Here is a 27,671-nt window from a genome sequence, read left to right as displayed (position 1 = left end):
CCCAGTGGCATTAAATACATTCACAATGTTGTGTACCCTTCAATATCATTTATACCCCAAACCTTTTCATGATTTGTAACAAAAACTCTGTGCCCATTAAATGATGACTCCCCCTCCTGGTCTGTTTCTTGATCAGGGACCCTGCCTCCATCGTGGCCATCCCCTGACCTCAGCCGTGTAGTTAGGTAGGTCCTACCTATTTGCCAGTAGTCCATCTTAATGTGATTTTCTGCCTGGCCTCTTGAGGAACACATCCCAACATGACCTACCTGTTAAGATATCACTTTCTTAGACCCCTGATACTGGCTGCCTCTCTTTTACCTCGTTTTGAAAGTGCCCTGTAGATGCTGGCTGCCGAAAGGAATGCTTTCTAAGCATTCTACAAGCTAGGACACTGTCTGTTCCACCCTTGTGGGAGCTGGCTTGCCTCCAGGTCATATCTCCTAGCTCATGCCAGTCTGTACGTCTGCCTAAAGTAACTGAGCTATTGTGTCCTTTTGACAACCATCTTCCCAAACACTTCTCCCTCCTTATCATTCTCCTCCCAGATTGCAATCCCTTTGCTACTTGCCCTGTGTTATTTGAAGAGACTCCATGTGATGTTAAGAGACTTTGGAGTCATATATGGCTCTGCTCCTGGCTTCGCTACTCCAGAGCTGGCTTCGTGGACATGCAGCTTGTGCAGTCACAGAGGGCCCAGCACTCAGAAGGGCCCACACTTCTGAATTTATTAATAGTTATATCTTTGAACCTGTGTCTTATAAGTGTGATGGGGAAATGGAGCATGTAGGTGAACAGAGGAGATATGTGCAAACACATGTGCCCACCGTTCCTTTTCACCCCATTCACATAGAGCATTCACGATACCCCATGAACACAGAATACCAGTGGACCCACAATGCAGTTTAGGGAGACTCAAAGTGAATACAAAGTAAGCATGTCATGTCTATGACTCAACAAGCAGGGTGCTGACAGCCTTTAGAGGCCATATATTCCTTTGGAGCCAGAACTTGGTTTGAATGCAAAAACAAACAAACAACAACCACAATGGCATTCTAAGAAACACAAATGACAGAGGAAACTCATCATATTCTTTCTTGTTCATGTTATTAGCCAATGACTTGAACTAAATATGATGACACAGAAGGAAGGGGAAATGCAGGATAACCCATAGCTCCTTTTCCATTCAGGCTTTTCTTACTCTTCAGTAAGCAAAGGTAGAGAGTGTTGGTAGAATACACACATGTCAAAAAGTAAAATAACAATTGAGTTTGTTTTGCACTGCATTTCCAATGTTCTGATAAGAACAAAGTATACATGCATGTATGAGATCTGAAAAACAAACTGCGTGGTCTTGGTGATTCTACATATGAATTAAGTGCCCTTGTATTAGCATTTAAAACTAGCATCGCACTAAATGAAGATGAATGGTAAAATTCACGCCATTAATTTAAACCTTTGATTTTCCTTGACTTAGAATGACATTAAAAATAGCAAGTAAAAAACACCATTGCAAGTTGAGGAAAAGACCACAGAAGAAATGAAAAGGTTTTTATGTTTTAATACCACACCTTTTCTTAGTTTTTGAATAAGCAGGTCTACATTTTCATCTTACACTGGGACCCTCAAATTGTACAGGTGGCCTTGGCTACTTCTTTCTGTGTGATTCTAGGCTCCCTTCCTTCCTTTGAGCCCTTTCTGATCATCAGGGTCTTTGTGTGTAAAATGAGAACAATGCCAAATCATGCCAACCAACATCAAGTGGCCTCTGCTGCTGAGCAATCATTTTATTCATTCCTTATTTTCTTTCTAAATAACTTCCATGAAGATATCTGTGCAGCAGTCTGGTGAGGGGGAGTCCATGGATAAATGGAGGAAAAGAAAATTCTAAAAAGGGAGCAGACTAAGCCTTTGAGAGGTTTAGCAGTGATTTTTGTAGAAAAATCCATTGAAAAGTTCTGTGATATTTGGCTTTTTTTTTTGTCCAATTAATGGAGACTTCTTCATGTTTGCAGGCAGAAAGAAAGAAGTTGATAAAGCAGGAGAGATAAGATGCTTAAAAAAATAATCATAAGAAGTCCTTACATGTTTGTATGATTTCCAATGCTCAGGGATATCACATTTCAGCATTCCTATAAGAAGGCAAAGTAGGCATTGCTCTCTCCAGGAACTGAAGAAACTAGTTCTCAGAAGGGACGAGAAAAGGGAAGTCTGAGTCTACCTTGGAGAAAGTGTTATGTGTTAGCACTGGCCATCAGCACAGCACAAATTACTCCAGTCTGCTTTGGGATGCGGTTAAGTTACTACCAGCAGGTGGCGCTTTCAAGGAGCTGTCTGAACCTGCTGCTCTTTAAGAACTTAAAGCATGCTTGGAAATTTTTATTTTTTAATTTTTATTTATTTTTGAGACAGAGACAGAGCACAAACGGGGTAGGGTCAGAGAGAGAGGGAGACACAGAATCCAAAGCAGGCTCCAGGCTGTCAGCACAGAGCCCGATGCGGGGCTCGAACTCACAGACCCCGAGATCATGACCTGAGCCGAAGTTGAAGGCTTAACCGACTGAGCCACCTAGGCACCCCAAGAGTATGCTTGGGAATTATTGACTGGTAAGCAAGTGCCCATTAGTGGTGGTACTGAGCACAAGGAGCTTTCCCCAGCATTATATCTTTAGAGAAACAGCTATTCTAGTGTACAAGTTTAGTGTTGCTAGGTAATGGCAGGGATTCAGGGATGCCTTAGCTGCGTCATTTTGACTTGGGTTCTCTCAAGGACCTAAATACAAGATCATCCATCCTTGGATTTGGATCGCCGTGTTCCCTAGGGTGTGGCTTACCTGGTTGTTCTCTGGCTGTGCCTACCTCTAGCCTTGTCAGGTCATCTCCCCAGTCTACCATCTGCCTGGTTGTCTGATCAGCTAGTCTTACCTCAGCACCCCGTGAGGAAGAAAGAACCGGACAGAAGTCAGATTAGTCCTTCACTTAATGTCATACCTATTCCCATGTAGTACCTTTGAGCCTCTGTCTAGAATTTACAATGGTGTGTAAATAAAAATCAGAATGTGTGGATTAGGCTGTATAAAGTATTATAGAGTTTATAAAATGGAGAATCAATTACAAATAGCTGGAGGAGGGGTCAAAGAGAAGCTAAGACTGCAGCCTGGTTTGGTATGTCTCTCTTCTTTTTCCTACTGACCCTACCACAATCAAATCCCCATCTCTGCTAGTTATTAGATGTGTTCCCTGAGGCAAACCACTATATTTTTCTGAGCCTCAGTTTCTTCATTGGTGACCTGAAGGTTATAGCACCCTTCAGAGTGGTTGTGCAGATCAGAGACCATTTGTGTAACTTCATTATCGCAATAATGGATACACGTTAGGAGCTAGTAATTGGTGGCTATTACGTTGTCATTATTTGGATAAGTTCTTTAAAATTTGAGAACATGTCCTCTATGTCTGGCTCTCACAAAGCACCTATTAAAATTCACTAGAGTTCAACAGGTCTTGTTGAGATGGTGAATTAACATTTATGCCCTTCCTTCCTTTAAAAAAAAATATTTACTTATTTTGAGAGAGAGAGAGAGAGAGAGAGAGTGTGCATGCTCACAGGTGGGGGAAGCGCAGAGAGAGAGGGAGAGAGAGACATGAAGCTCTATCTCATGAACTTGTTAGATCATGACCTGAGCCGACGAAATCAAGAGTTGGACACTTAACCAACTGAGCCACCCAGGTGCCCCTATGGCTTTCCTTCTTAATTACTAAACCTCCTCCTGCGAAATAAGAAAATGCTTCAAACAGTATCTTATTCATAAGGGTCAGAGTGAGGAGGACCTTTTTGAGCAACGACTTCTTATGGTTTATAAGGAAAATAGTAGGGTACACATAATCTGCTAATGGAAATCAATGTCATAAACAAAAGAAAATTTTCTTTAAATGCCTTCTAAAAAGGTTCTGGTCCATGGAAACCTTTTTGTGCTCCTTTGCTAAGTTAGGCTATCAGACTCTCAGGATGTAGCAATTAGATAGATTCTTAAGATGTTAGTCATCTAATCCCAGACCTTTAATTGACAGTTGACAAACAAAAGAAGTGGGAAGCAAAATCTGCTGGGTTCGATGATAAAGATAACCTTTCATCCTGAGAGTCATGCTACCATTGGTGTTGTGGTCTGCCCAGCAGCGGCCAGGAAAATAAAACTGTATCAAATACAGATTGCCATGATGCTGTGCACATATTTCCAAAAAAAGAGTAGAAGGTCATAAGTCTGTCCTAGCCAATAAGAAGAACAGTGACCATTCTCAGATTCACACTATGTGTCAAGAACTACATACATGTTTCATATCATTCTCCCATCAGCTCTATGAAGAATTATCATTTGATTTTATAGACAATGAAAGTGGATCTTAATTTGGCCAAGATCCCATCCCTAGATAGGCAGTCAGGATTTGAGGTCGAGCCTGCCTCACTTCAAACCATCCTTTCTTTTTTTTCAATGAAATATTTCAAACTTTTAGAAAAGTACAGTGAGTGATGTATCAAACACCAGTATAACTACTGCGAAACTCCCCTGAATTATTTGTAAAATATTGCCATACTGACTTCAGATCTTCCTTTAAAACAAAACATAAGGGATACAGTCTGTGTACCTTTTTCCTACCCCTTCCCCCATTCTCCTTCCCTTCCCAGACATTACCGTTTATCCTGATGCAGTATTTATCTTTCACAATCATGTTTATGTTATTACTACTGATGTAAATGTCTATAGGCCATAACATTGCTTTGCATTTTTTTTAATTTATGTTCATGTTATTATGGTCTTTGTGTCATTTTGCAGGTTGGTTTTATCAGCCAACATTGCTTTCCATTGCATGAAAATACAGTCATGTATTTACCGTTTTTCTATTGTTCTAGGTTGCTGCCAAATTTTGCTATGACAAATAATGCTACAAAGAGCATTCCCGTGCTAGTCTCTTTAGGCAAATGTGTGCACATTTTCTGGGGTATATACCTAGAGTTTCGACCTTTCCATTATCCTCTTCCAGGCCTCTTGGAGCTTGTGGTGAATTGCTGAGCAATGTTGGGGTAGTGGGGTCTTGGCTGTAGGATACAAGCACAGGATTGTGAAGGAACAAGGGACTTATAGAGGACTTGGTGTTGACAGCCCAAGTCACTTGGGAGAGGAATTTTAATTTGCAGCTAAAGCAGTGGCTCTTGGGCACGAAATGAAAAAGAGATTAGTTTCTCCTTTGGCCTGATCAACTGAAAAACTAATTTCAAGCTGGACTTGGAGATGTTAGTAGAAGTAATGGGAAAGGACCAAGTGAAGCAAGAACGCTTGGAAGAGGTTGTTGGTACTTCAAGTCAACAATTTTTAAACCATGTGCCCAGGGACCCCAGAGTTCCCATTAAGCCTCCTCAAGGGCCACCTGGGGGTGCACCTGGGGGAGACAGGCAGACAGCCTGCACCCCACTGTGCTTCTCTCAAAGCACCTCTACTCCAACTGTTGTACACATTGGAATTTTTGTCAAGACTTTGTTTCAGTAAACTATTGTAGCTAAGTGTTTTTTTTTTAATCCATTTAAATAGGAGCACCTGGATGGCTCAGTCAGTTAAGTGCCCAGCTCTTGGTTTCAGCTCAGGTCACGATCTCAGGGCTTGTGAGTTCGAGCCCCACATCTGCTTGGAATTCTCCCTCTCTTCCTCTCTGCCCCTTCCCCACTCATGCTCACTCTCTCTCTTTCTCAAAATAAATAAATAAACTTTTAAAAATCCATTTAAATATATAGGAAGACAAGTGACTAAGGAGGGATATTTATATATGAGGTTCCCAATTAGTTGTAGTTTGTACCCCAATATTCCCTCTCACGCGGCTGTTATAAATAGACTGAGTGGGCTGCATTCTTCAGTGCTGGTAGCACTAACCCATATATATCCCATATTTCTGATGACACACCAACTTGAGGATATAAATAAGTTAAGAATAATAGTGATAGTATTGGGCTGACTATTTAGGTGGTAGGAACACCTTCATATCATGGTGACTTCCGAGAATAATAATAAGGAATTACGCTATTTGACTGGAGTGAAGAAGGGCAACATTGAGGCTGAAGAATCAAGTAGAATCCGGATCAGGAGGGGCCTTGTGAACTAAGTGAAGTCATGTGGGCTCTGTCCTGAGGGTAGAATCAACATGACATTAGCAGGAAGGCCAGATGACCAGCAAAGTTTCTGCCAGACTTGGATTCTCCTCTTTTAGAGTTGCATATTTGTATAAAAGCTAAAAACTACATGGGGCGCCTGGGTGGCGCAGTCGGTTAAGCGTCCGACTTCAGCCAGGTCACGATCTCGCGGTCTGTGAGTTCGAGCCCCGCGTCAGGCTCTGGGCTGATGGCTCAGGGCCTGGAGCCTGTTTCCGATTCTGTGTCTCCCTCTCTCTCTGCCCCTCCCCCGTTCATGCTCTGTCTCTCTCTGTCCCAAAAATAAATAAACGTTGAAAAAAAAAATTAAAAAAAAAAAAAAAAAGAAAGCTAAAAACTACCCCCGAAAGTCAACATTGTGAAGAAGAATCCACCTCTGAGCCATGTTTAAAAGGCAGTTAAAAAGTTTCAAACACACTTGAAAATCTGTGAATTTAATTTTGGTTTTAGTGGGGACCTCTGAGATCCATTATTTTAAAAAGTGTTTTGGGGGTGCCTGGGTGGCTCAGTCGGTTAAGCGTCTGACTTCGGCTCAGGTCATGATCTCACGGTCCGTGGGTTCGAGCCCCGTGTCGGGCTCTGTGCTGACAGCTCAGAGCCTGGAGCCTGCTTCGGATTCTGTGTCTCCCTCTCTCTGACCCTCCCCCGTTCATGCTCTGTCTCTCTCTGTCTCAAAAATAAATAAAGGTTAAAAAAGATTTTTTTTTAATTAAAAAAAATAAAAAGTGTTTTCTTTCACAGAAATATGCCAATATGTTTGGAAATGTTTGCAAATGTTTGCAAATATCATTTATCACTATTGATTCTATAATACAAGCAAACTTCCTTGGGCTTAAAACACAGATATCTACGATGATTTGAGTATTCTTGCTTTCTCCTAAGTATCTTTTCCCGAAAATGATGGCAAAAGGACTTTGTTTGTTTTAACTTGACCCATCTTTCGTAACCCAGTTTAATCATTTCACAGATTCCCTTTTGAAATAAATGTACTAGATTGTCAGACAATCATGGAAGATTTTTTTTATTACCTCAATAACATGCAAGAAATATTTGTAGTGAAATTTGTATATCAAATTCTCTTTTGTGTGACATTTTTCTAATGAGTTTAGTACTTAAATGTTGGTAAGGTTAAAACCTTATTTATTCAAAGCAAGGAATGCCAATGTGACCCTAAAACATCTGAATAATTGAAAAATGTCTAGAGAAATTGGTTCTGTTACTTTAAAATAAAGTACCTATTAGGAACTAAGGTAGATGAGTACAAATATAAGGAAGATTGTACATAAATTTTTTTCTAGCAAACATAAAACATACAAATCTCAAGGATAAAATTTTATTTCATTCTAAGTTAATAGACTTGTTTGTTATAGGAAGATTTTTTTTTCTTCAGCTCTTCTATTAAAATTATTAAAATCTTCATTGAAAGGTATAAACATGAGTTTATTTTTTAAAAAAGATATTCTGCATCTGAATGAATGCAAATTTGGAATTTGTGTCATATGAATTAATAGATATTGGAGGATATCCATTCCCTGCTAAATAGAAAAGTATTTGATGGGTTATTTCCTGGAAAACAATGCCAGTGTCCTCAGCATGGCATTTTCATTGCCTATCACAATCTTTCCTCTACCTAATGTTCAGCATCTTCTGTAGACTGGGACAGACCAAGGAACAATTCCATAGAGCTTCTCTGAAGATCTGTCTTATCCTTAGGCCATTTCCAGTGCCAATGACACGACCACTCAGGATTTCTCTAGAAAGATTACTTCATGAGCCTTGTCTAAACCAGACCTATCCTAAAATCATCTCATTTTGAAATTGAATCCTGGTGGGTCTCTGTCAGTATCAGAGTATATAGATTTATCAGAGGCATGCTCACAGATTGATACAACTTCAGAGCAGGTGTCCTGGTCAAAAGAGATAAGGCCAAAGGCAAAGAGATCTACTGGCTTCTAGCTTTGAGCCATTCATTCTACTGTCAAATTCCCATGTTAGAATCTCCTTATTTGTATTAATCAAACTAAATCTCTAGGTGTAAATCCCTTTCTAAAAGATCTCCTACCTCTGCATCTGGGCATTAAAGGGTGTTTTTTCAGTTCTGATTTTAGTTTTCCGACTTAAAAGTCCCTCTTTCTGACATTAATAATTAACCAGTAAACTAATGTACCCAAATTCTTCAATCTCAGTTTATTTAAAAGGAGAGTAGCTTCAAAAAGGTTATATCCATGGTTTACTGATACCTCCAGCCATGGGCCTTTGGGGCATACTTGTTTTTTTAATCTTCCTGGGTAAAAGTTGGGGACAGGAACAAACGTAAGTAAAAGAACCCATCTTCATTTATCAATGCATCTTAGTTGTGATGAGTGAAAAATAAATTCAGTAGATGGTGCTAATTTGAAAATAACTTTCTACTTCCTAGAGCACCCGGTGAATAGTCTCACCTCTGAATGAGAAAGTCATGGAAGCATTTTGATTTGAGGAGTGGCTTACAACACAGCAGCTTTATGGGATTGTTATTTATAAAAATCTACATAAGTGATTGTTTGAATTCCTCTTCAGAAGAGCAGAAAATAAACTCAAAATAATAAACTTTCTTGCCATTGATTGCTTATTTCTATTTGGTTCATAATTTTCTTTGTATATTCCATGTACTTATTGTACATAGTAAAGCACATGTTACTTTGAGGTCAATTCTAATACTGTGATTTGAAAACCTATTGTAACTGTTTCTAAATTTATGAATCAATTCTTCACAAATTTTGGTGTTATAGAAATATTGTGCATTTTAAAGTATTTCTTAAAAAATACTGGCTTGGGGGCGCCTGGGGGACTCATTCAGTAAAGCATCTGACTTTGGCTCAGGTCACGATCTTGAGGTTCATGCGTTCAAGCCCCATGTCGGGCTCTGTGCTGACAGCTCAGAGCCTGGAGCCTGCCTCAGATTCTGTGTCCCCCTCTCTTTTTTCCCCTCCCCTGCTCATGCTCTGTCTCACTCTGCCACTCAAAAATAAATAAATGTTAAAAAAAATACTGATTTTGGGGGCACCTGGGTGGCTCAGTGAAGCATCCAACTCTTGATTTCAACTCAGGTTATGGGTCAGGCTCTGCACTGACAGCGTGGAACCTGCTTGGGATTCTGTCTCCCTCTCTGTCCCTCTCCCGCTCGTGCTCACTCTCACTCCCTCTAAATAAATAAATAAATGAATAAATAAATAAATGATTTTGTATCTAGAAATAGCATTTTAGTACTGAAAAGGAACTGGAAAGTATCTAATTGAACCTACTTATTTCACATATAAGGCTAAACCCAGACAGAGGGGAAAGTGACTTGCCAAAGATCATGCTGCTGGAGGGAGACAAAAGCAGGGCTTGTATTAAGGATTCTTTTTTTTTTTCCACTTTGGTTTGCTTTTTCTTTTTTTCATTTTGTCATAAATGTATACATAAATATCGAAAATATAAATATAGGGGCGCCTGGGTGGCGCAGTCGGTTAAGCGTCCGACTTCAGCCAGGTCACGATCTCGCGGTCCGTGAGTTCGAGCCCCGTGTCAGGCTCTGGGCTGATGGCTCGGAGCCTGGAGCCTGTTTCCGATTCTGTGTCTCCCTCTCTCTCTGCCCCTCCCCCGTTCATGCTCTGTCTCTCTCTGTCCCAAAAATAAATAAACGTTAAAAAAGTTTAAAAAAAAAGAAAAGAAAATATAAATATAAATGTATACTCAAGATGTCATAAATTTACAACACTCTCCCACCCCTATCTGATTTTCTCACATGGCCACAGTCTTACCCCCTTCCCTCGGTAGTTTTTATATACTCGCTTTTGAGAGGCAAGTGGCAAAAGTTCAGGGACATTGAGATTAAGTGACTTCAAATTAGTAGTAGAATTAGGACTAGAACCTGGGTCTCATGATTCTGAATTCTTTCTACTACACCGTACTGGCCCTTAATAAGCACCTCCTCTCTTTCTCTGAAAAAATGACAGTGTGCTGTTTACAGCATAGCGAACAATATAATTAATTTGACTGATTGATTCAACAAAATTTATCGAGCACCTACCATGTGATAGGCACTGGGGATGTAATAGGTGGTATAAAGCTTGCATTCTAGTGTGAGAAGCAAATGATGGGTGGATGAATGAACCAATGAATGAATGAATAATATTAGGTGGCTATCAGTACGAGGAAGAAAAAAATAGAGTCAGAGGATAAAGAAATGATGGGGCCTTACCCCAAAGTTGTAGAAAGTGAGAGGAAGCAAATTGTGCAAATATCTGGGGAAAGAGTATTCCAGGTAGACGCCAAAGTCATATTTTTGCCTCTCTGCAAGCTCAGTGGCCTGATCTTCTTTTCTTTTTAAAATATTTTTAATTATTTATTTTGAGAGAGACAGAGAGAGCGAGTGGGGTAGCGGCAGGGGAAGAGAGAATCCCAAGCAGGCTCTCCACTGTCAGTGGAGAGTCCAGTGTGGTGCTCAAACTCACAAACCATGAGATCATGACCTGGGCCAAAACCAAGAGCCAGACACTTAACCAGTTGAGCCACCCAGGCGTCCCTGGCCTGACCCTCTTAAACTGTTGAAAGAAAATAAGAAAAGTAGGATATATTTTTTTAAGAATGGTTTTTTTTATGTAAATAGATTGTGGTACTGATAAGCCAATAAAGACCAGAATCTGTATGAAGGGTGATTCCAAAGCCATCTTTTAGGGACTTCTAAATACTGAATACTTTATGTTTTATCACCACCACCACCACCACATGGACAATTCAAAATTACAACAATATTAAACTGAAAAAGATAAAACTTACGAGAATGCTGAAATTAAAATAGCGTATTTTTCTAGATTTTTCAGATTGCTTGACTCTTGCTATCTAGTTTAGTATAGCAATTGAAATTGTTAACCCAGGAAACGGGCTGCTTGGGTTCAATTCCTAATTCTGTAACTTAACTGTGTGACCTTCGGCAAGTAAATTATCAGTTTCTTCATCTGTAAAATGGGAGTAATAATAAGATCTTCCTCACAGAGTGGTTGTAGCACAAAGTGAGTATATCTATCTACCTATCTATCTATCTAGTTGTTAAAACAGTACCTGGCACAGATTTCAGGAAATGTATCTTATTATCAGCAAAACTTAACTTTTCTCATTTCCTCCTCTTCCTGGGTAAGCATTTGAGGAATTCAGATGATGGTTGGAAATCTGGAGATCTTTCCCCTCTTTTACAATTTGTTTGCTGCCAGATGCTTTAAAAGGACTTAATTGCTTCCAAATTAATTTCATTTGTTACCAAAGACTTCCTGACTTTTTTTTTTTTTTAATTTTTTTTTTTTCAACGTTTATTTGTTTTTGGGACAGAGAGAGACAGAGCATGAATGGGGGAGGGGCAGAGAGAGAGGGAGACACAGAATCGGAAACAGGCTCCAGGCTCTGAGCCATCAGCCCAGAGCCCGACTCGGGGCTCGAACTCACGGACCGCGAGATCGTGACCTGGCTGAAGTCGGACGCTTAACCGACTGCGCCACCCAGGCGCCCCAACTTCCTGACTTTTTAAACGTCATATTGTTGACAGGGGCCCGCAATAATTCTGCCAGGTGCCGTGGCAGGTGGCCTCCAGGCCTGTTCGGCCACTTGAATTAGTCCGTCACTGTGACCTTTTGGGTTGGAGCACACTTTTCTTTTCCTGTGTAATCACACATATGGCTCTCACTATCCAAATTAGCCACTTTCATGAAATATAACTAAGAGTTTATATTTATAAGTGTTCTTTTAATAAACCAATGAAAACACACACATTTAAAAAATTTATTTCAAAAACCTATATAGACTCATTTGCATTCTTGTATAAACCATGTGAGAAACAATACTGGGAATAGCTTTTAACTCATTTTAGTCAAATTAAGGAAACTTAACATTTATCGAGTACTAAGCACGCTAGGTGTTTTCATATACATATTCTCATTTAGTCCTTACTGCAAGCTGGTAAAGAAGGTGATATTTTCACAGGTAAATTATTTTGGTCTTAGAAAGGGTTAGTGACTTTACCATGGTCACTCAACCAGTAGATGACAGACTGGAATTCAATCCCTGGTGCCTTTGTCGCCTTCTTCTTCATTCAGTAAATATATTGACCTTAGGTACATATTCCAGTCAACAGCATTCAGAGTCTCTCTTTGGTGCCGCGGCTCAGGGAAAGTGTTATTAGTAACTTTCTAAATGCTAACTAAATCTCCAGCTCTGTTTCTCAAGTCTTAACTCCAAGCTTCTTCTTCTTGGAAGCCAGGCCGAAATTATCATAGATCACTAATAAACTTTGATTTAAAAACATCACTTCTGAGAAAATGTGCCTATTTGAATTTCTCAAGTGAGATGAAAAAATAAGAAACACGATGAAATGCAATCACCTAAAGATAACGGCCCTTTTTTTATCCTGTTTCAACAGGTATGTCATTTCAGCGCCAAAAATATTCCGTGTGGGAGCATCTGAAAATATTGTAATTCAAGTTTATGGATACACCGAAGCATTTGATGCAACAATCTCTCTTAAAAGTTATCCTGATAAAAAATTTAGTTACTCTTCAGGCTATGTTACTTTATCCATGGAGAACAAATTCCAAAACTCTGCAGTCTTAACAGTATGTATTTATTCTTCATTTTCTTTATACATACAGAATATTCTCAACAAAATGTGTACCAACTTTGAATGTTGTAGAGATTTGGCCATTTATTATCACTCACCACTGTGTAATTATTAAATGATGTCAGTCACCCCTGATAATATGGATGAAACAGAAAACTCTAAATGGAAGAATTGTATCTGCTTTTTGAGCAATGTATGTAAATTGTAATGATCGTATTGAAAAGTAAAATTGTACTAATGCAAAAATATTTGGAAATGAAGTGAAAATACTAGCTAACTGTGAAAATTACCATTACAAAGAAATTGAAAAATATGAATATGCATCTTGATCTGTAATGCACCGCCTACAAAACCCCAACGATGCTATAGAACATTTGTTAGCTTGAATTCCAATATTCTGCAATTATAGCTTCCCAAACTAATAAAATTATTGGTTACCTGAGTGAACAGCTCCCATTGACAAACTGTATCATTCTGGATCAAATAACTTTTCCTTCTATGAAGATATTGTAGTGTACCTTGGTTAGAGTAGTGTTTGCAGCCATTTCTTATTTAAAATTCTCACTAAAAATTACTTCCTGCTCAAAATGCTGTTTTAAATTCTGATATAGATTCAAAAGTAAACAACCAGAAAATCAAAGACAACTAGACGTGGAAGGGGCTCTGAAGCTCATTTAGACCAGTGTTTCTTTAAAATGAGCTCCTTAGGGGCGCCTGGGTGGCGCAGTCGGTTAAGCATCCGACTTCAGCCAGGTCACGATCTCGTGGTCCGGGAGTTCGAGCCCCACGTCGGGCTCTGTGCTGATGATGGCTCAGAGCCTGGAGCCTGTTTCCGATTCTGTGTCTCCCTCTCTCTCTGCCCCTCCCCCGTTCATGCTCTGTCTCTCTCTGTCCCAAAAATAAATAAACATTGAAAAAAAAAATTTTAAATGAGCTCCTTAAAAAATAATTTATATTTGAAATTTTAAAAGAGCTTAAGATTAGAGGGGTGCCTGGCTGGCTCGGTCGGTAGATTGTGCACTTGTGATCTCGGGGTTATGAGTTCAAGCCCCACGCTGGGTGTGGAGATTACTTAAAAATAATAAAATTAAAAAAAAATAAAAATAAAAAACAAAAGAGCTTAAGATGAGAATTATATTGATTTTCAGTATTTTGAATTTATTTCATAAATCTGTTTTGGTTTTATAATTATATAAAACTCATAAGCATAAGAAGATTACACTGGTCTGAGGTTTTACATATTTAAGTAACATTGTAATAAAAATAAATTTTTATTATATTATAAACAATAAAAAGTCAGCACTGAGAGTCCTCCAGAACATTTTATCCATTATAAAATTTTTTAAGTTTATTATTTATTTTTGAGAGACAGAGAGACAGAGAGAGTGCGAGGGGGAGGGACAGAGAGAGAGGGAAAGAGAGAATCTCAAGCAGGCTCCACACTGTCAGCGCGGAACTCGATGTGGGGCTTGAACTCACAAACCATGAGATAATGACCTGAGCCAAAACAGAGTTGGATGCTTAACTGACTGAGCCACCCAGGCACCCCACATTTTATCCTTTAAATGGAGTCTGTATATTATTCAAGTTTGAGAAACACTGATCTAAATAAATTGTAACCAAATGTAGGAAGTTTTTCATTAATGTTCTTGATTGCAAATCCTCTAATCTCTTAAATACTTCCAGTTACTAGGTTTATTAAGAATTAAAATTAATTTCCCAATTAATTTCAGTAGACACTCTTATATCTGATGTCACTGGCCACACATGTGTGGCTGTTACCTTTAAATTTAAATCAATCAAATTTAACTGCAATAAAAAATTCAGTTCATCAGTCACAATAACCACATTCCAAGTGCTCAAATAGCCACATGTGACTGGCGGCTACCATATCGGACAATGTAGATATTGAACATTTCCATCATCACAGAAAGTGCTCATGACTTGACCAGACTTAGATAGTTAATTGAAAGAGTAGATTAAGTAGGCAATCATAAAACTTGATGCATATCTTCGGCATTTAATTTTACATTGTAATGTATCTTTGTTTGCCAATTGTTTGATGTTGTGCCAAGGTCTTTTCTTTAAGCATGGCACCCTGGTTGGAGTGTCAAATCTTATTTATTATGCATTGCACCTTTAACAAATCATCTTTGTTTATAGTTTCTGTTTCTTTAAAGCGGAGAAAGAATGTAAAGACACTTGTAAAGCAATCTGAGTGCAGAGTCTTTATAGGTTTCTACTGTCTTCCAAACTTTGACAGTGATCTCACAGATTTAATTCCACGGCTGTTGGTTTTAGGGATTAACTTTTACCCCATGTTTCCAAAGCCTGAGTTTTCATAGAAACACTTGTCTTTCTTTTATTACTCTTTATGCATTATATTTGCATATCATGCAAACATAGGTAAAGTAATTACAATTACATACACCAAATGAGAAAGCAGGCAGGTCAACCCGTGGGGGCAGAAGGATAGAGAGAGTACAAAGTGATCTGAACATCAGGCAGGATGTGGCACTGAGGGAGTGGAGAGCATGGGCTAATCCAGTGAGCTGATGAAGTGAACGTTTGTTAAGAAGCTTCTACAGTAGCAGCTTTATTAAAGGTATATAAAATTTAAGAAACATGGAAACCAAAAGACTTTTAATTGCTTAAGGCTAAATCCTGACTATGATATTTGACAGTGACACACTTTGGGTAAAATTTATTCAGTATTCTGGCTCCTCTACGACTTTTAAATGGTTAAATACTCATACCCATTTTTTTGTTCTATTGAAATGACAGTAGGACTCAGAAAATCAACAGTTTTTATAACCTAAAAACTATAGTCCATCAACATTTTCTTTAACAGGTACAACCCAAACAGTTGTCTGGAGGACAGAACCCAGTTTCACATGTGTATTTGGAAGTTGTATCGAAGCATTTTTCAAGATCAAAAAAAGTGCCAATAACCTATGACAATGGATTTCTCTTCATTCATACAGACAAGCCTGTTTACACTCCACAACAGTCAGGTAGGGTATAAGATGCCTCTTCCTCTGTGGTGGAGAGGGGGGGATTAACATTATACTGTAGAGGTTTTTTTTACACTTGAAATTAAATGGACACAAGTTTCCCACTTGATCAAAAGAGTCTCAATTCCCAATGACTTCTATATTTATAAATAGCATTTTAATCTAAAATTTATATAGAAATTACTAAATACGCCATTTAAGTATAAATTTTAAATTCGTATGGAAAGTACAAAATGAACCATTATATAATCTGCCCCATTAATTGTTTCCATGGAGAAAAAAGCTTTTTTAAAAATTGCGAAATATTTGGTTATATTTTATTTATTAAACAAGTAGAAGATGTAATCGCAAATATAATTTTGGAAATGAGAAAATAATTTATTATGGAGCCATGTTCATTTTTTAAAAAGTTCCTTTGACTTTGGAGCTATTCCTCAAATTCAGAAAACAAATCCAACCCTAGGGAATCAGATGACTCAGCAAAGAATAAATTAGATAACAGATATATGAATATTAATTTTCTGAGGGACTCTACTTAAGAAAGTTTCTAATAGAATATTGCTTCACATTCGTGGTTCCTCTGTTAGTGGGAGAAAGGGCAGGATAGCAGGCAACATTCTATGACTGATAGATGACTGGATTTATTCCCAGTGAACCAAAAGTAAAACTCAAAAAAGTGTAGGGGTGCCTGAGTGGCTCAGTCGGTTGGGTGTCTGACTTTGGCTCAGGTCATGATCTCACAGCTTGTGAGTTCAAGCCCTGTGTCAGGCTCTGTGCTGACAGCTCAGAGCCTGGAGCCTGCTTCGGATTCTGTGTCTCCCTCTCTCTCTGCCCCACCCCTGCTTGCGCTCTGTCTCTCAAAACTGAATAAAGGTCACATGTCTGCAGTCAGTTGACTCCTCTGTATCTTCTTCTCACCATCGTTAACTTTTGAGTACATCAAAGATAGCATTATAAGAGAGCTACATGTGGGAGGGGAGTTTATGGACTTTCAATAATGTTATTGTTGGTGAAGGACAGGGGGAAGGGTAGAGGGACCAGCCAGCTTTGTGGAAACGCTTTTCACACAGTGCATACTTGCTAAATGTTGGTTGATGTTGGTGATGACAGTAGTAGGAAGGAACAGGCCTAACCATGGCCACTGCAGCAGGAGTTCCTGTTCAGACAAGCTCAGAAAGGAAAGGCCTAGAAAGGGTGGGATATTGCTGTCAACTTGGACAGATTGTCATTGGCAGAGTAATAGCATCTCATGACTCCAGGAAGAGGACTTAGTATGTACATAGAGCCCATAAAGCTTGGGCCCTTTAAAACATAATCATACCTTGGGGTGCCTGGGTGGCTCAGTCGGTTAAGCGACCGACTTCAGCTCAGGTCATGATCTTGAAGTCCGTGAGTTCGAGCCCCACATCTGGCTCTGTGCTAGAAGCTCGGAGCCTGGAGCCTGCTTCGAATTCTGTGTCTCCCTCTCTCTCTGCCCCTCACCTGCTCTCTCTCTCTCTCTCTCTCTCTCTCAAAAACAAACATTAAAACATAATCATACCTAGAAACAGACATATCTTTGCCCTTGTCCTCCTCTTATATCAAAGGACTAATTTAGGAGATTAGACACTCTGGAGCCAGATTGTCTGGGTTCAAACCCCAGCTTGGGCTGTTGTGAGCTCTATGACCCTGCACGTGTTACTCAACCTCTCTGAGCCCCACTTTCCTCATCTGTAGAATAGAGATAATACTAGAACTTACCTCACAGAATCGTTGTAAGAGATAAGTGAATTCATATGGATAAAGCACTTAAGACAATGCCTAGCTCAGAGTAAGCACTAGGGAAGTGTTTTCCATTACCATTTGATCTGTGGAATAGCACAAAGCCTCATTTACACAGAAGAAAAAAAATTACTTAAAAGTCATTCTCTTAGAACTGATTAAATCTTGTTATTTCTAGCTCTCATGTCTTGATCCACACATTTAATCTGAAGATCCTTGAGGGATTTAGTGGAACCATCTTTAAGGCTAAAGGCTTAAGTCTTCAAGGCTTTGTAGGTTAAGGACTTCAGAATATTAGCCAAAATCCTTCAATTCCATACAACCTGTGTCCTGCCTTCCCCTCCAGCTTTATCACCCACCATGCTCCCCCTCATCTGTGGAAACCAGTCAAACTGACCTCTTTCTAGCTGCTTTCTCACACTACGTTCCTGCCCATATTAAAGCCTGTATATCTCTGCCTGGTACACGCATGCCCCCCCCCCCACCGGCCCCGCCTGACTTATTAACACCCACTCGATTCCCACATGTCATCCATAGAGCACAGCCTTCTCTGACCTCTATGACTGCTTCAGATCTCCCTCTTCTATGCTCTGAGAAAGCCAGGCAGTGTCTTTGTATGCTTCTCACCCTGGATTGCACATACACTTGTGATATCACGGGTTCGCTCTCTCCTCCACTCCGTGTCTGATTTGCTTACCGCCCTATCTCCAAGTCTAGCATCATGTCGACACATAGAAGGCATTCAATACGCTTTTTTCAAAACCTAAGAAGCCATTATCTTTGGTACTAAAGAATTATATTGATCTTGCCTCCAATACACTGTTGCCGTAAAGACAAGATTAATTTTCTAATCTAGACTCCAACTGGGTAAAAAGTAGATATGTAGCAGTTGTAGAAATAACAATACTAAAATAAAAGTAATAAGCACTCGTTGAGTAGTTATGATGCGCCAGGCTGTGTAACAGCTTTGTCTCATTTGGCCCTCACAATGCTACAGAATGGATACCAGCAGTTCTGTTTTACAGATGAGGGAACTAAGATTTAGAGGGATTAAGTCTCTCACTCCGGGGCATGCTAGGAAGCAACCTTCCCAGGAATGAAACCAAAGTTTTGGCCTCCAGAGTCTCCAGGGCCTGAGCTCTTAACTTTGTGTGACATACTGCATCTGGCAGCATCCCAGTGACACTCAGTCTGAACTGGGTATGTCCCTAATGCAGAAGGGAGGACACAAGGCGGAAGGGGGATGAGGGCAAGGGGGACAGCAGAGTGTGCATGGTGGGGGAGGGGAGTGGGGGGGGCAGATTTACTGAACATTTTTTACCTTATTTTTTTTTTTAATTTTTTTTTTCAACGTTTATTTATTTATTTGGGACAGAGAGAGACAGAGTATGAACGGGGGAGGGGCAGAGAGAGAGGGAGACACAGAATCGGAAACAGGCTCCAGGCTCTGAGCCATCAGCCCAGAGCCCGACGCGGGGCTCGAACTCACGGACCGCGAGATCGTGATCTGGCTGAAGTCAGACGCTTAACCGACTGCACCACCCAGGCGCCCCTTGACCTTATTGAAACCAATTTTAGAGAGCTTAATGTGGCTTCTTTATGTAGAGCTTTGCATAATACTAACCCTTTAAAAAGATTATGGCTCCACTTCAATTTTATTTTGTGGCTAAAGTTTTGGCCATGAAATGATTTGAGCATCAGTAAATGAACATCGGGGAAATTACAATATGTCATATTGGAAGGAACTAGATCAGCAGGTCTCAAGCAGTTAAGAGTTCAATTCTAAGCAGATGCATTTGTTTAAAAGGCAGGGAGGGATCTATTAGCTGGCGGAAACAAATGAAGAGAACTAATTGTTCCTGAGCCCTTGCCATTACGCATTCAACAATGACAGAACAATGGTAGGATCTGGCTCAATGAATCTAATAATACCACACAATTCAAAGCTGCCATTAGCAACAATAAGGAATACTTTGGGGGCCTTGCTGGTTTTTATAAGTGCAAAAGTGTATAATGTTGAAATCAAACTACCTAATTTTCCACTGAAATCTTCAACTCTTATACGAGACATTATAGTCCCATATAACCATATGGTAGAGATCACTATGAAATTCTTTTTTTATTTACCACGAAATTCTTGATAAACAGTGGCCTAATGTGTGTTCCCCAAAAAGTTGTATGGATATATATTTTAACAAAATGACCTATACTTTATTTTCACTAAGAAAAGTAGCTCTTTAAAGACATCCAAGAGAATTCTCTTTAAAAGAAAATAATCTTCAGTAATGTATATGTCTGTAAACTAACTTTTTCTTTCTTCTAAATATGGATTTTTTCTGTGTAGATTTTTGTGATTGAGTTTTTTTTTAATTATACTCATCTCTTTTAAGGATGATTATTGTAAAAAAATCAAAATACTCTTGTGTTTAATGGAGGTTTTGATAATATCAATTATTCTTACAGTAAAGGTTAGAGTTTATTCACTGAATGATGACCTGAAACCAGCCAAAAGAGAAACTGTCTTAACTTACATCGTAAGTATGTTATTTATTTAAATAATAATTTAGCTCATCTTCAGGATTAGGTGTGTGGTTCCATAACTCTGCCCTAACCCCACACTAACTCATTCAATGTTTGGTAAACGGTTATTGAACATCTTCTGTAAGTATAACATTGTAAGTCTATACCTCGACAATAGATATATGTAAAAAAAACTCATGAAAATTAACTTTCAGCAGTTATGACTTTGAGCTAAACGCTTTAAATATATCCTTCACGATTCCTTTCTTAAAAAGCATCAATCAACCACTAAGAGTTGGTTGACTATTAATTGAATATTACATCTGAGATTTTTTATTTGTACCATTCAAGATAAAGAATTATAATCTGGGCCACTTACACTTAAGAAACTTAGAGTTTAGGGGTGCGTGGGTGGCTCAGTCAGTTCAGCATTCAACTCTGGATTTCAGCTCAGGTCATGATCTCTCGTGGTTTGTGAGATCGAGCCCCACGTCAGGCTGTGCGCTGGTAGTGGGGAGACTGCTTGGGATTCTCCCTCTCACTCTCTCTTTGCCTCTCCACAACTTGCTCTCTCTCTCTCAAAATAGGTAAACATTAAAAAAAAAAACACCTTAGAGTTTGGTAACATACTAACACATGCAAAAAATAGTGTTAAAACATGAGATAAGTAAGGATCAGTAGTTATCAACCCTTTATCAGCCATAACGTGCATAATAGAAGACATGCCTCCTGTGGTCTTACCAGTTTGTGTCACAGCCCTATAAAACTTTTGTGAGGAAGTAACACTCACCCATTAACAGCAGGTATATTAGTCATGGTCTTTCACAATAGGCTGCACGCCCTTTTCTCCTACTAAAAAACCCTGTAAGATGAAAACCTTACCAGAACACAAGAAGGAGTGAACTACAGGGATAACTTGGAATGCTGTATAGCTTACAAAAATCATAAACCTTTAACAAACTTTAACCTCTGACTATGTTATAATGATTTACTTGTGAAACATCAGAGTGTGCCAAGACTGTGGCTGATAACTATTGATATAGACTGTAAACTCCAGCAGTCCAGAAAAGAGTTTAGGATGGCCAAGGGATGGGTCAAGGAAGAAGTGAGATTTGGACTAGGCCTGTAACAATTGAGCCAAATTGAGAGTGGTGGAGAAGACATGGGCAGGTTGCTAGAAAGGAACAACCGAGAACAGAATCAGAGGTGAAAGGAATTGGACAGGAAGAAAGCAATCTGATTCCAGAGCAGAGGCATCCCTGGGAAGAGAGGGGTCAATAAGATCTGAAAGTTAGAACAGGGCACCAGAGGCTTGAATAACCAGACCTGGAAGTTGAGAGTTGATGTAGCAGGTTGTAGGGAGGAACCCCTGTGGATTTACTGAAGAGACCAGGGAAAAGAATGGAGGGCAAATGTGTAGTCATGAGCACCACTATAGTAGAAGTGAAGGGATGTGCAGTAAGGGAATCCCATGCTGGGCTGCTGCAGAAACCTAGGTGCAGGGAGAGGTGTGGTAGCAGCAGCAGCAGCAGAAATGCAGAGAGAGGCCCCTCAGACTGCCTGAATGAGGGTGAGGAGAGGAAGCCAGTGAGAGTGGCATTGACAGCCACTAGGAAGCCGATGTGAATTTACCAGTTTATAACGGGTCTGTGTGGGCTGGCTTGTCCTAAAACTATGAGCCTTTTCCTCTGGAACCAAGACTTGAGTTGAGGAATAGCTCTACATACTGGAGTAGATACTATAGGACAAAACCACACTGAGTATAAACCAAACAAATTATACAGTAGGGCCAATGGCACATGAGATCAGAGGGAAGGCTAAATGGAGGTGAGAGGGAGGGCTGAAGCGATCCTTTTCTGGAATAGAACAGGTTTCAATTAGAAGAACAGACACAGAGGGGCGCCTGGGTGGCGCAGTCGGTTAAGCGTCCGACTTCAGCCAGGTCACGATCTCACGGTCCGTGAGTTCGAGCCCCGCGTCAGGCTCTGGGCTGATGGCTCAGAGCCTGGAGCCTGTTTCCGATTCTGTGTCTCCCTCTCTCTCTGTCCCTCCCCCGTTCATGCTCTGTCTCTCTCTGTCCCAAAAATAAATAAACGTTGAAAAAAAAAAAAAAAAAAAAAAAAAAAGAAGAACAGACACAGATTTGTAAAAGTAGTGGAGAACTTCCTATGTAAGGAACAGGATGAGTTTTCCAATGGCAGCAGGAGGGAGTAAGAAATGAGATCGCAAATACACTGGCCAAGTGGTATTGGGAGTCTGGGAGGGGACAGAGTGAGGAGAGGCAGTGTCAGCTCAAATGCCCTTTTTCTGTCAGAAAACACAAGAGGATGTGGACAGATGCTTTTTATTTTATTTCTCTCAGTCGAGCTTCAGTGCTGAAAAATCCTGGCACAAGGGAGACTGGATGCCAGTCATCCCATGTAGGAGCTGCCCCAAGAAGAGAGGATTGAGGAATCTGATCCCAGAGCCACAGAGAATCTGTATACAGGAAGTGTCCCGAAAATAGTGCTCAAGAGAGATCACATGGAAGCACTGGGTGGGACGAACTCCAGGGATAAAGAACAGCGAAGAAGATATTTAGCTGCCATCCTGACTCTTGTTCAGAATAGGCCTTTGTACCTCGAGGGAAAAACACCTTAAAATCCTGGCTGTGAATTTCACAGTCATGGCACATGGTGGTAAATTTCTGGATTAAGGTCAAAATGGACCTCTACATGTAGTCCAAAGAAAATAAAAAAAAAAACAAAAAACCTCCTTTCAATAATTTTCAAACCCACACATAGAAGGAAATTTATGGGGGAAGCTTTACGAAAACTTTCAAGTTTGATTAACCATTTTGGGTGTTTAATCAAGTTCAAAATGTCCATAGGGCACAATTCTACAAATGTCTTGCTAATAAAAGCATTTTATAGCATGTTTGCCTTGGAAAACTTCACATGAACAGATATGGAATTTGGGTTGTGGTACCTATAAAACCTGTAAGTTCACATTTGGTTAGTGATAACATCAGTTATTGTTACACTTCTTTTTTTAGTTATTACAACAGAAAGTTGAGTGTCTTCCAGATCATTGAGACTAGGATATGCCGAACACCAATATAAACCTCTTTCTCTCTCTCTCTCTCTCTCTCTCTCTCTCTCTCTCTCTCTCTGTCCCTGTCCTCCCTCCCTCTTCTTTCCCTCCTTTCCTCTCTCTCTTTGACTCTCTCTCCCTCCCTCTCCCTGTGGCAGGACATGGAGGAGAGGTTAAAAAGAGGGAGCTTAAACGAACCATATTTGCCTTTCACAACATTTAAGTGATCTTCCTCCTTCATATTTAATTTGGAGACATAGATATTCGTTAGTAAATATTTCCATAAGTCAAAGATAATATAAATCAATTGACTTGTTTAATGTGGCTTATGTGATTTGAGTTTGTTTGTTTTTATTCAAAGGATCCTGAAGGTTCAGAAGTGGACATTATGGAAGAAAATGATTATACCGGAATCATCTCTTTTCCTGACTTCAAGATTCCATCCAATCCTAAGTACTTTAAAATATTTGTTAATATAAGTTTTCTCTAAAAAGCACATCTGGAACTTTTGGTTGTGAGGCAGATAACCAGTCAAATGGAGCCACCTAGTGCTAACAAATGGCGTAAGCGTGAAAGAAAGGAGGCTGTGCAAAACAGTGCCCTTGTCATGAGCACCGGGTGATGCATGGAAGTGTTGAATCACTATATTATACACTGAAACTATTATAATGCTGCATGTTAACTAACTGGAATTAAAATAAAATAAATAATTAAAAAGTAGAAAGACCCTAAAAAATGTTCTTCAACAAAAAGGGCACAACGTAAGTTTGAAACAAAATGTAAGTCTAATGAGAAGTGAGGCTCAGTTTCTGGCAAACAAAAACCTCCCACTTCTCATCAATCCTCTTTGTATATAGAAATAAAAACTTGGGAGAGACAAAAATAGTCCCTAGGATTTTTTTTTTTTATTAAAACCATCAACTCTCTATCCTTCAAGGAACCTAAGAGACTATCAGTCTAAAAGGCTGGTATGGTCCCTTGCCTTGCTCTGAGAGTTATAAAAATATTGGTCCTCCATAGTCTTTGTCTGTGTAGACTACCAGAAGACAGATTTCAAGAGGGAGAGTGTTCTCAGAGCCATTTCTTTTATTTTTTCTTTTCTTTCTTTATTTAGGCCTCATGTGAAAAGGATTTAAGGTGGCGCCTAGGTGGCTCAGGTGGTTAAGTATCTGACTCTTGATTTCAGCTCAGGTCATGATCTCATGTTCATGGGTTCAAACCCCATGTGCAGAGCCTACTTGGAATTCTCTGTTTCTCCTTCTCTCTCTCTGCTTCTCCTCCCATGCTCCCTCTCTCTCTTTCTCTCTCTCAAAATAAATAAGTAAACATTTAAAAAATGGATGTAAGAACAGTTTAAACTGTTCAGTGTAATAAAATGAATTCAATGTAATAAATATTTAGTGAGCATCTTCCTGATATGTGCAAAGCACATAAGGAATGAATACACAAAATGGAAATGAATAATCCACAGTCCGGGTCTTCATGGAAATTATAATAGAGTAAGACAAATAAGTGTACTTGTATCTACCCTATGACCCAGCAATAGCACTGCTAGGAATTTACCCAAGGAATACAGGAGTGCTGATGCATAGGGGCACTTGTACCCCAATGTTTATAGCAGCCCTTTCAACAGTAGCCGAATTATGGAAAGAGCCTAAATGTCCATCAACTGATGAATGGATAAGTTGTGGTTTATATATACAATGGAATACTACTTGGCAATGAGAAAGAATGAAATATGGCCTTTTGTAGCAACGTGGATGGAACTGGAGAGTGTGATGCTAAGTGAAATAAGTCATACAGAGAAAGACAGATACCCTATGTTTTCACTCTTATGTGCATCCTGAGAAACTTGACAGAAGACCATGGGGGAGGGGAAGGGGGAAAAAAAAGAGCGGGAGGGAGGCAAACCATAAGAGACTCTTAAAAACTGAGAATAAACTGAGGGTTGATGGGGGAGGAGGGACGGAGGGGAGGGTGAGTGATGCGCATTGAGGAGGGCACCTGTTGGGAGGAGCACTGGGTGTTGTGTGGAAACCAATTTGACAATAAATTTCATATTAAAAAAAAAATAAAATCAATTTGAAAGTTAAAAAAAATAAATGGCTAAATATAACTTTAAAGCAAAATCTCCTTATAGTCATTTTTCTGACCTCTAGAAGGGAGTTTGCAGTTAATTTGCTGTTTGCAATTAATTCACTGAAGATGTTCTAGAAATGTGAGTGAAGTTGGGGATTTAATTTTTATAATGCATACTTCCTTGAAAATATTACATGCTCTATCACACGGAACTGATCTTATTATTTTATAACTATTATCATTTCTCCAACTTCATCTTGTGCCATTTGCTCCCTAACAGATTTTATTTATATCAGACATGGTAGCCCCTCACGATCACTACTTTTCTACCCCAGTACCTTTGCACATGGTGTTCCCTCTGCTTACAATGTGCTTCACCTTGCTCTTCACAAGGCTGGCTTCCTCTCATTCTTTGGGACACAAAGTAAATGCTCCCTTTTCAAAGAGGCTATTCCTGGATGCACCATCTAATGTAGTCCCTCTCTCTTTCTCTTTTTTTTTTACTCTCTTATTTATTTACTTCATGGTACTTACCTCAATGTTACATTTATTTATTTGCCTCTTTATTGTCTGTTTTTGTCCACTGTTGCATCGTTAGCACTTCAACATAACAGGCACTTGGCAAATATTCATTGAATCGATGATGATGATGATGATGATGATGATAGTCACAATATTAAGTATATTGATTGCATAACCAACATGCAAGATAAATAGCATTTTTCTCATTTCACAAATGAGGTTAAGCAACTTGCCCAAATCCAATTTGCCAGTAAATGGAAAAGTGGGAATTACAAATCTCTTGGACTGTAGCTCTATGAAGACAAATTCTTCCCTTTTGTTCATTTTTATCTCCAGTTGTTTCTCCAGTGCTCAGTAAATATTTTTAAATAGAGGTTGTTAATTAAACCCAGGTCATTTTCCTCTTTAAATGAACCATGCTTTGTCTCTAACCATAACTTCTTTCATGTGAGGTGTGTGCGGTATCATCTGGGTAAGCTCGACTTGTATCTTTCTACAAACATTGTCCTACTATAGTGCGGATTTTAGTATTATGTTAGTATAATTATGGTCTAGATTAATTCAGTTAATCCTCAAGTTTCGCAAGCTCTTCAAATCAAAGCCATTGACTAGATTAAGACAAAATTCCTGAAAAAAATAACAATATATGAAGAACTAATTACCAAACAATTTCTATTGTCCTGAAAATGCTCAATTATTTGTTTGTTACTTAAAGTTCTACACAAATAAAATACATTACGTAGGCTAAATGCATCTCTACTTACTTTCTCCTCTTCATTTTTTTTTTAACATTTATTTATTTTTGAGACAGAGAGAGACAGAGCATGAGCGGGGGAGGGTCAGAGAGAGAGGGAGACACAGCATCTGAGGCAGGCTCCATGCTCTGAGCTGTCAGCACAGAGCCCCATGCAGGGCTCAAACTCACAAACCGTGAGATCATGACCTGAGCCAAAGTCGGACACTTAACTGACTGAGCCACCCAGGCGCCCCATTTTCTCCTCTTTAAAACATGAATCGATTGGATTTCCTGTGGGCAAATTAAAACTACTTGATGACTTTCATAATTTTAAATATTTTGCTTCCACAGATACGGTGTGTGGACAATCCGAGCTAAATATAAAGAGGACTTTTCAACGACTGCAACCGCATATTTTGAGATTAAAGAATATGGTAATTTGTGATAATTAAAAGCTTACCTGTAAAAAAATTAGTGTTTGTGCACTAATGCTTTCCATTAGTGAACTTACGGCAGAATCAGTCCCAGATGAAGAGGCAGCCCGGCTGGCATGGTTGTAAACAGTGGCTGGGGGGGGGGGGGGGGGGGAGGGGGAGGGGGGGAGGGGGTGTGTGCTCATTGTTGGAAGGCCTAGGCTCTGGCTCTAGCATGCCTTTGTTACCCTCCAATAAGCTCACAAACCTCTCTGGACTTGTGTTCCTCATCAGAGAGCCAGAAGAGACCTAGTCCCCCAGGGAGCTTGACTAATGACGGTCAAAAATTATGATTTTAGGAGAAACTTAAGTAGGCTGAGATGAAGTGAGCAGAACCCAGTAAGACGAATGATTTACTCAACTCATTAAAACCAGCTGGTGCGAGGACGAGAGGAATTGGGTTTGCATCCCCCAAGTTCAGTGCTATTTTCCTTCTGGCTCACTAATCCCTAATATATTTATCTGAAAACTTAAGATATTCTTATTTCGGAATCAATCGTATTAATGGACTAATAATTAACATATAAATAGCTTATCTTTCCATTCTTAGAGTTGTTTACTAGAGTATTTATGTGCTTTGATATCAAATTTAACTTTGTTTTGCTTGAAGTCATTTTTTATTCCTCCAGGAGACTCATAATTATATGGAGAGTAAATCCACAGATGTTAA

General features: G+C 39.4%; 1 protein-coding gene across 2 annotated transcripts in view; it reads left to right on the top strand.

Annotated features, from left to right (window-relative positions):
- Window positions 1-8,368: 8,368 nt before the first annotated feature.
- Window positions 8,369-27,671, top strand: part of C5 (complement C5) — a 91,354-nt gene continuing 72,051 nt past the window's right edge. For both annotated transcript variants that reach the window (XM_045042934.1, XM_045042935.1), the window contains exons 1-6: window positions 8,369-8,506; window positions 12,627-12,819; window positions 15,676-15,838; window positions 20,063-20,133; window positions 23,553-23,644; window positions 26,880-26,962. In XM_045042934.1, the coding sequence (XP_044898869.1) occupies window positions 8,442-8,506; window positions 12,627-12,819; window positions 15,676-15,838; window positions 20,063-20,133; window positions 23,553-23,644; window positions 26,880-26,962 (667 nt within the window). In that variant the 5' untranslated portion in view covers window positions 8,369-8,441. The remainder of the gene's footprint in view (window positions 8,507-12,626; window positions 12,820-15,675; window positions 15,839-20,062; window positions 20,134-23,552; window positions 23,645-26,879; window positions 26,963-27,671) is intronic.

The sequence above is a fragment of the Felis catus genome, chromosome D4 (assembly GCF_018350175.1).
Source record: "Felis catus isolate Fca126 chromosome D4, F.catus_Fca126_mat1.0, whole genome shotgun sequence".
NCBI classification, from domain to species: Eukaryota; Metazoa; Chordata; class Mammalia; order Carnivora; family Felidae; genus Felis; species Felis catus.
The sequence above is the reverse complement of the archived record's forward strand: the minus strand, read 5'-3'. Positions and strand labels throughout refer to the sequence as shown.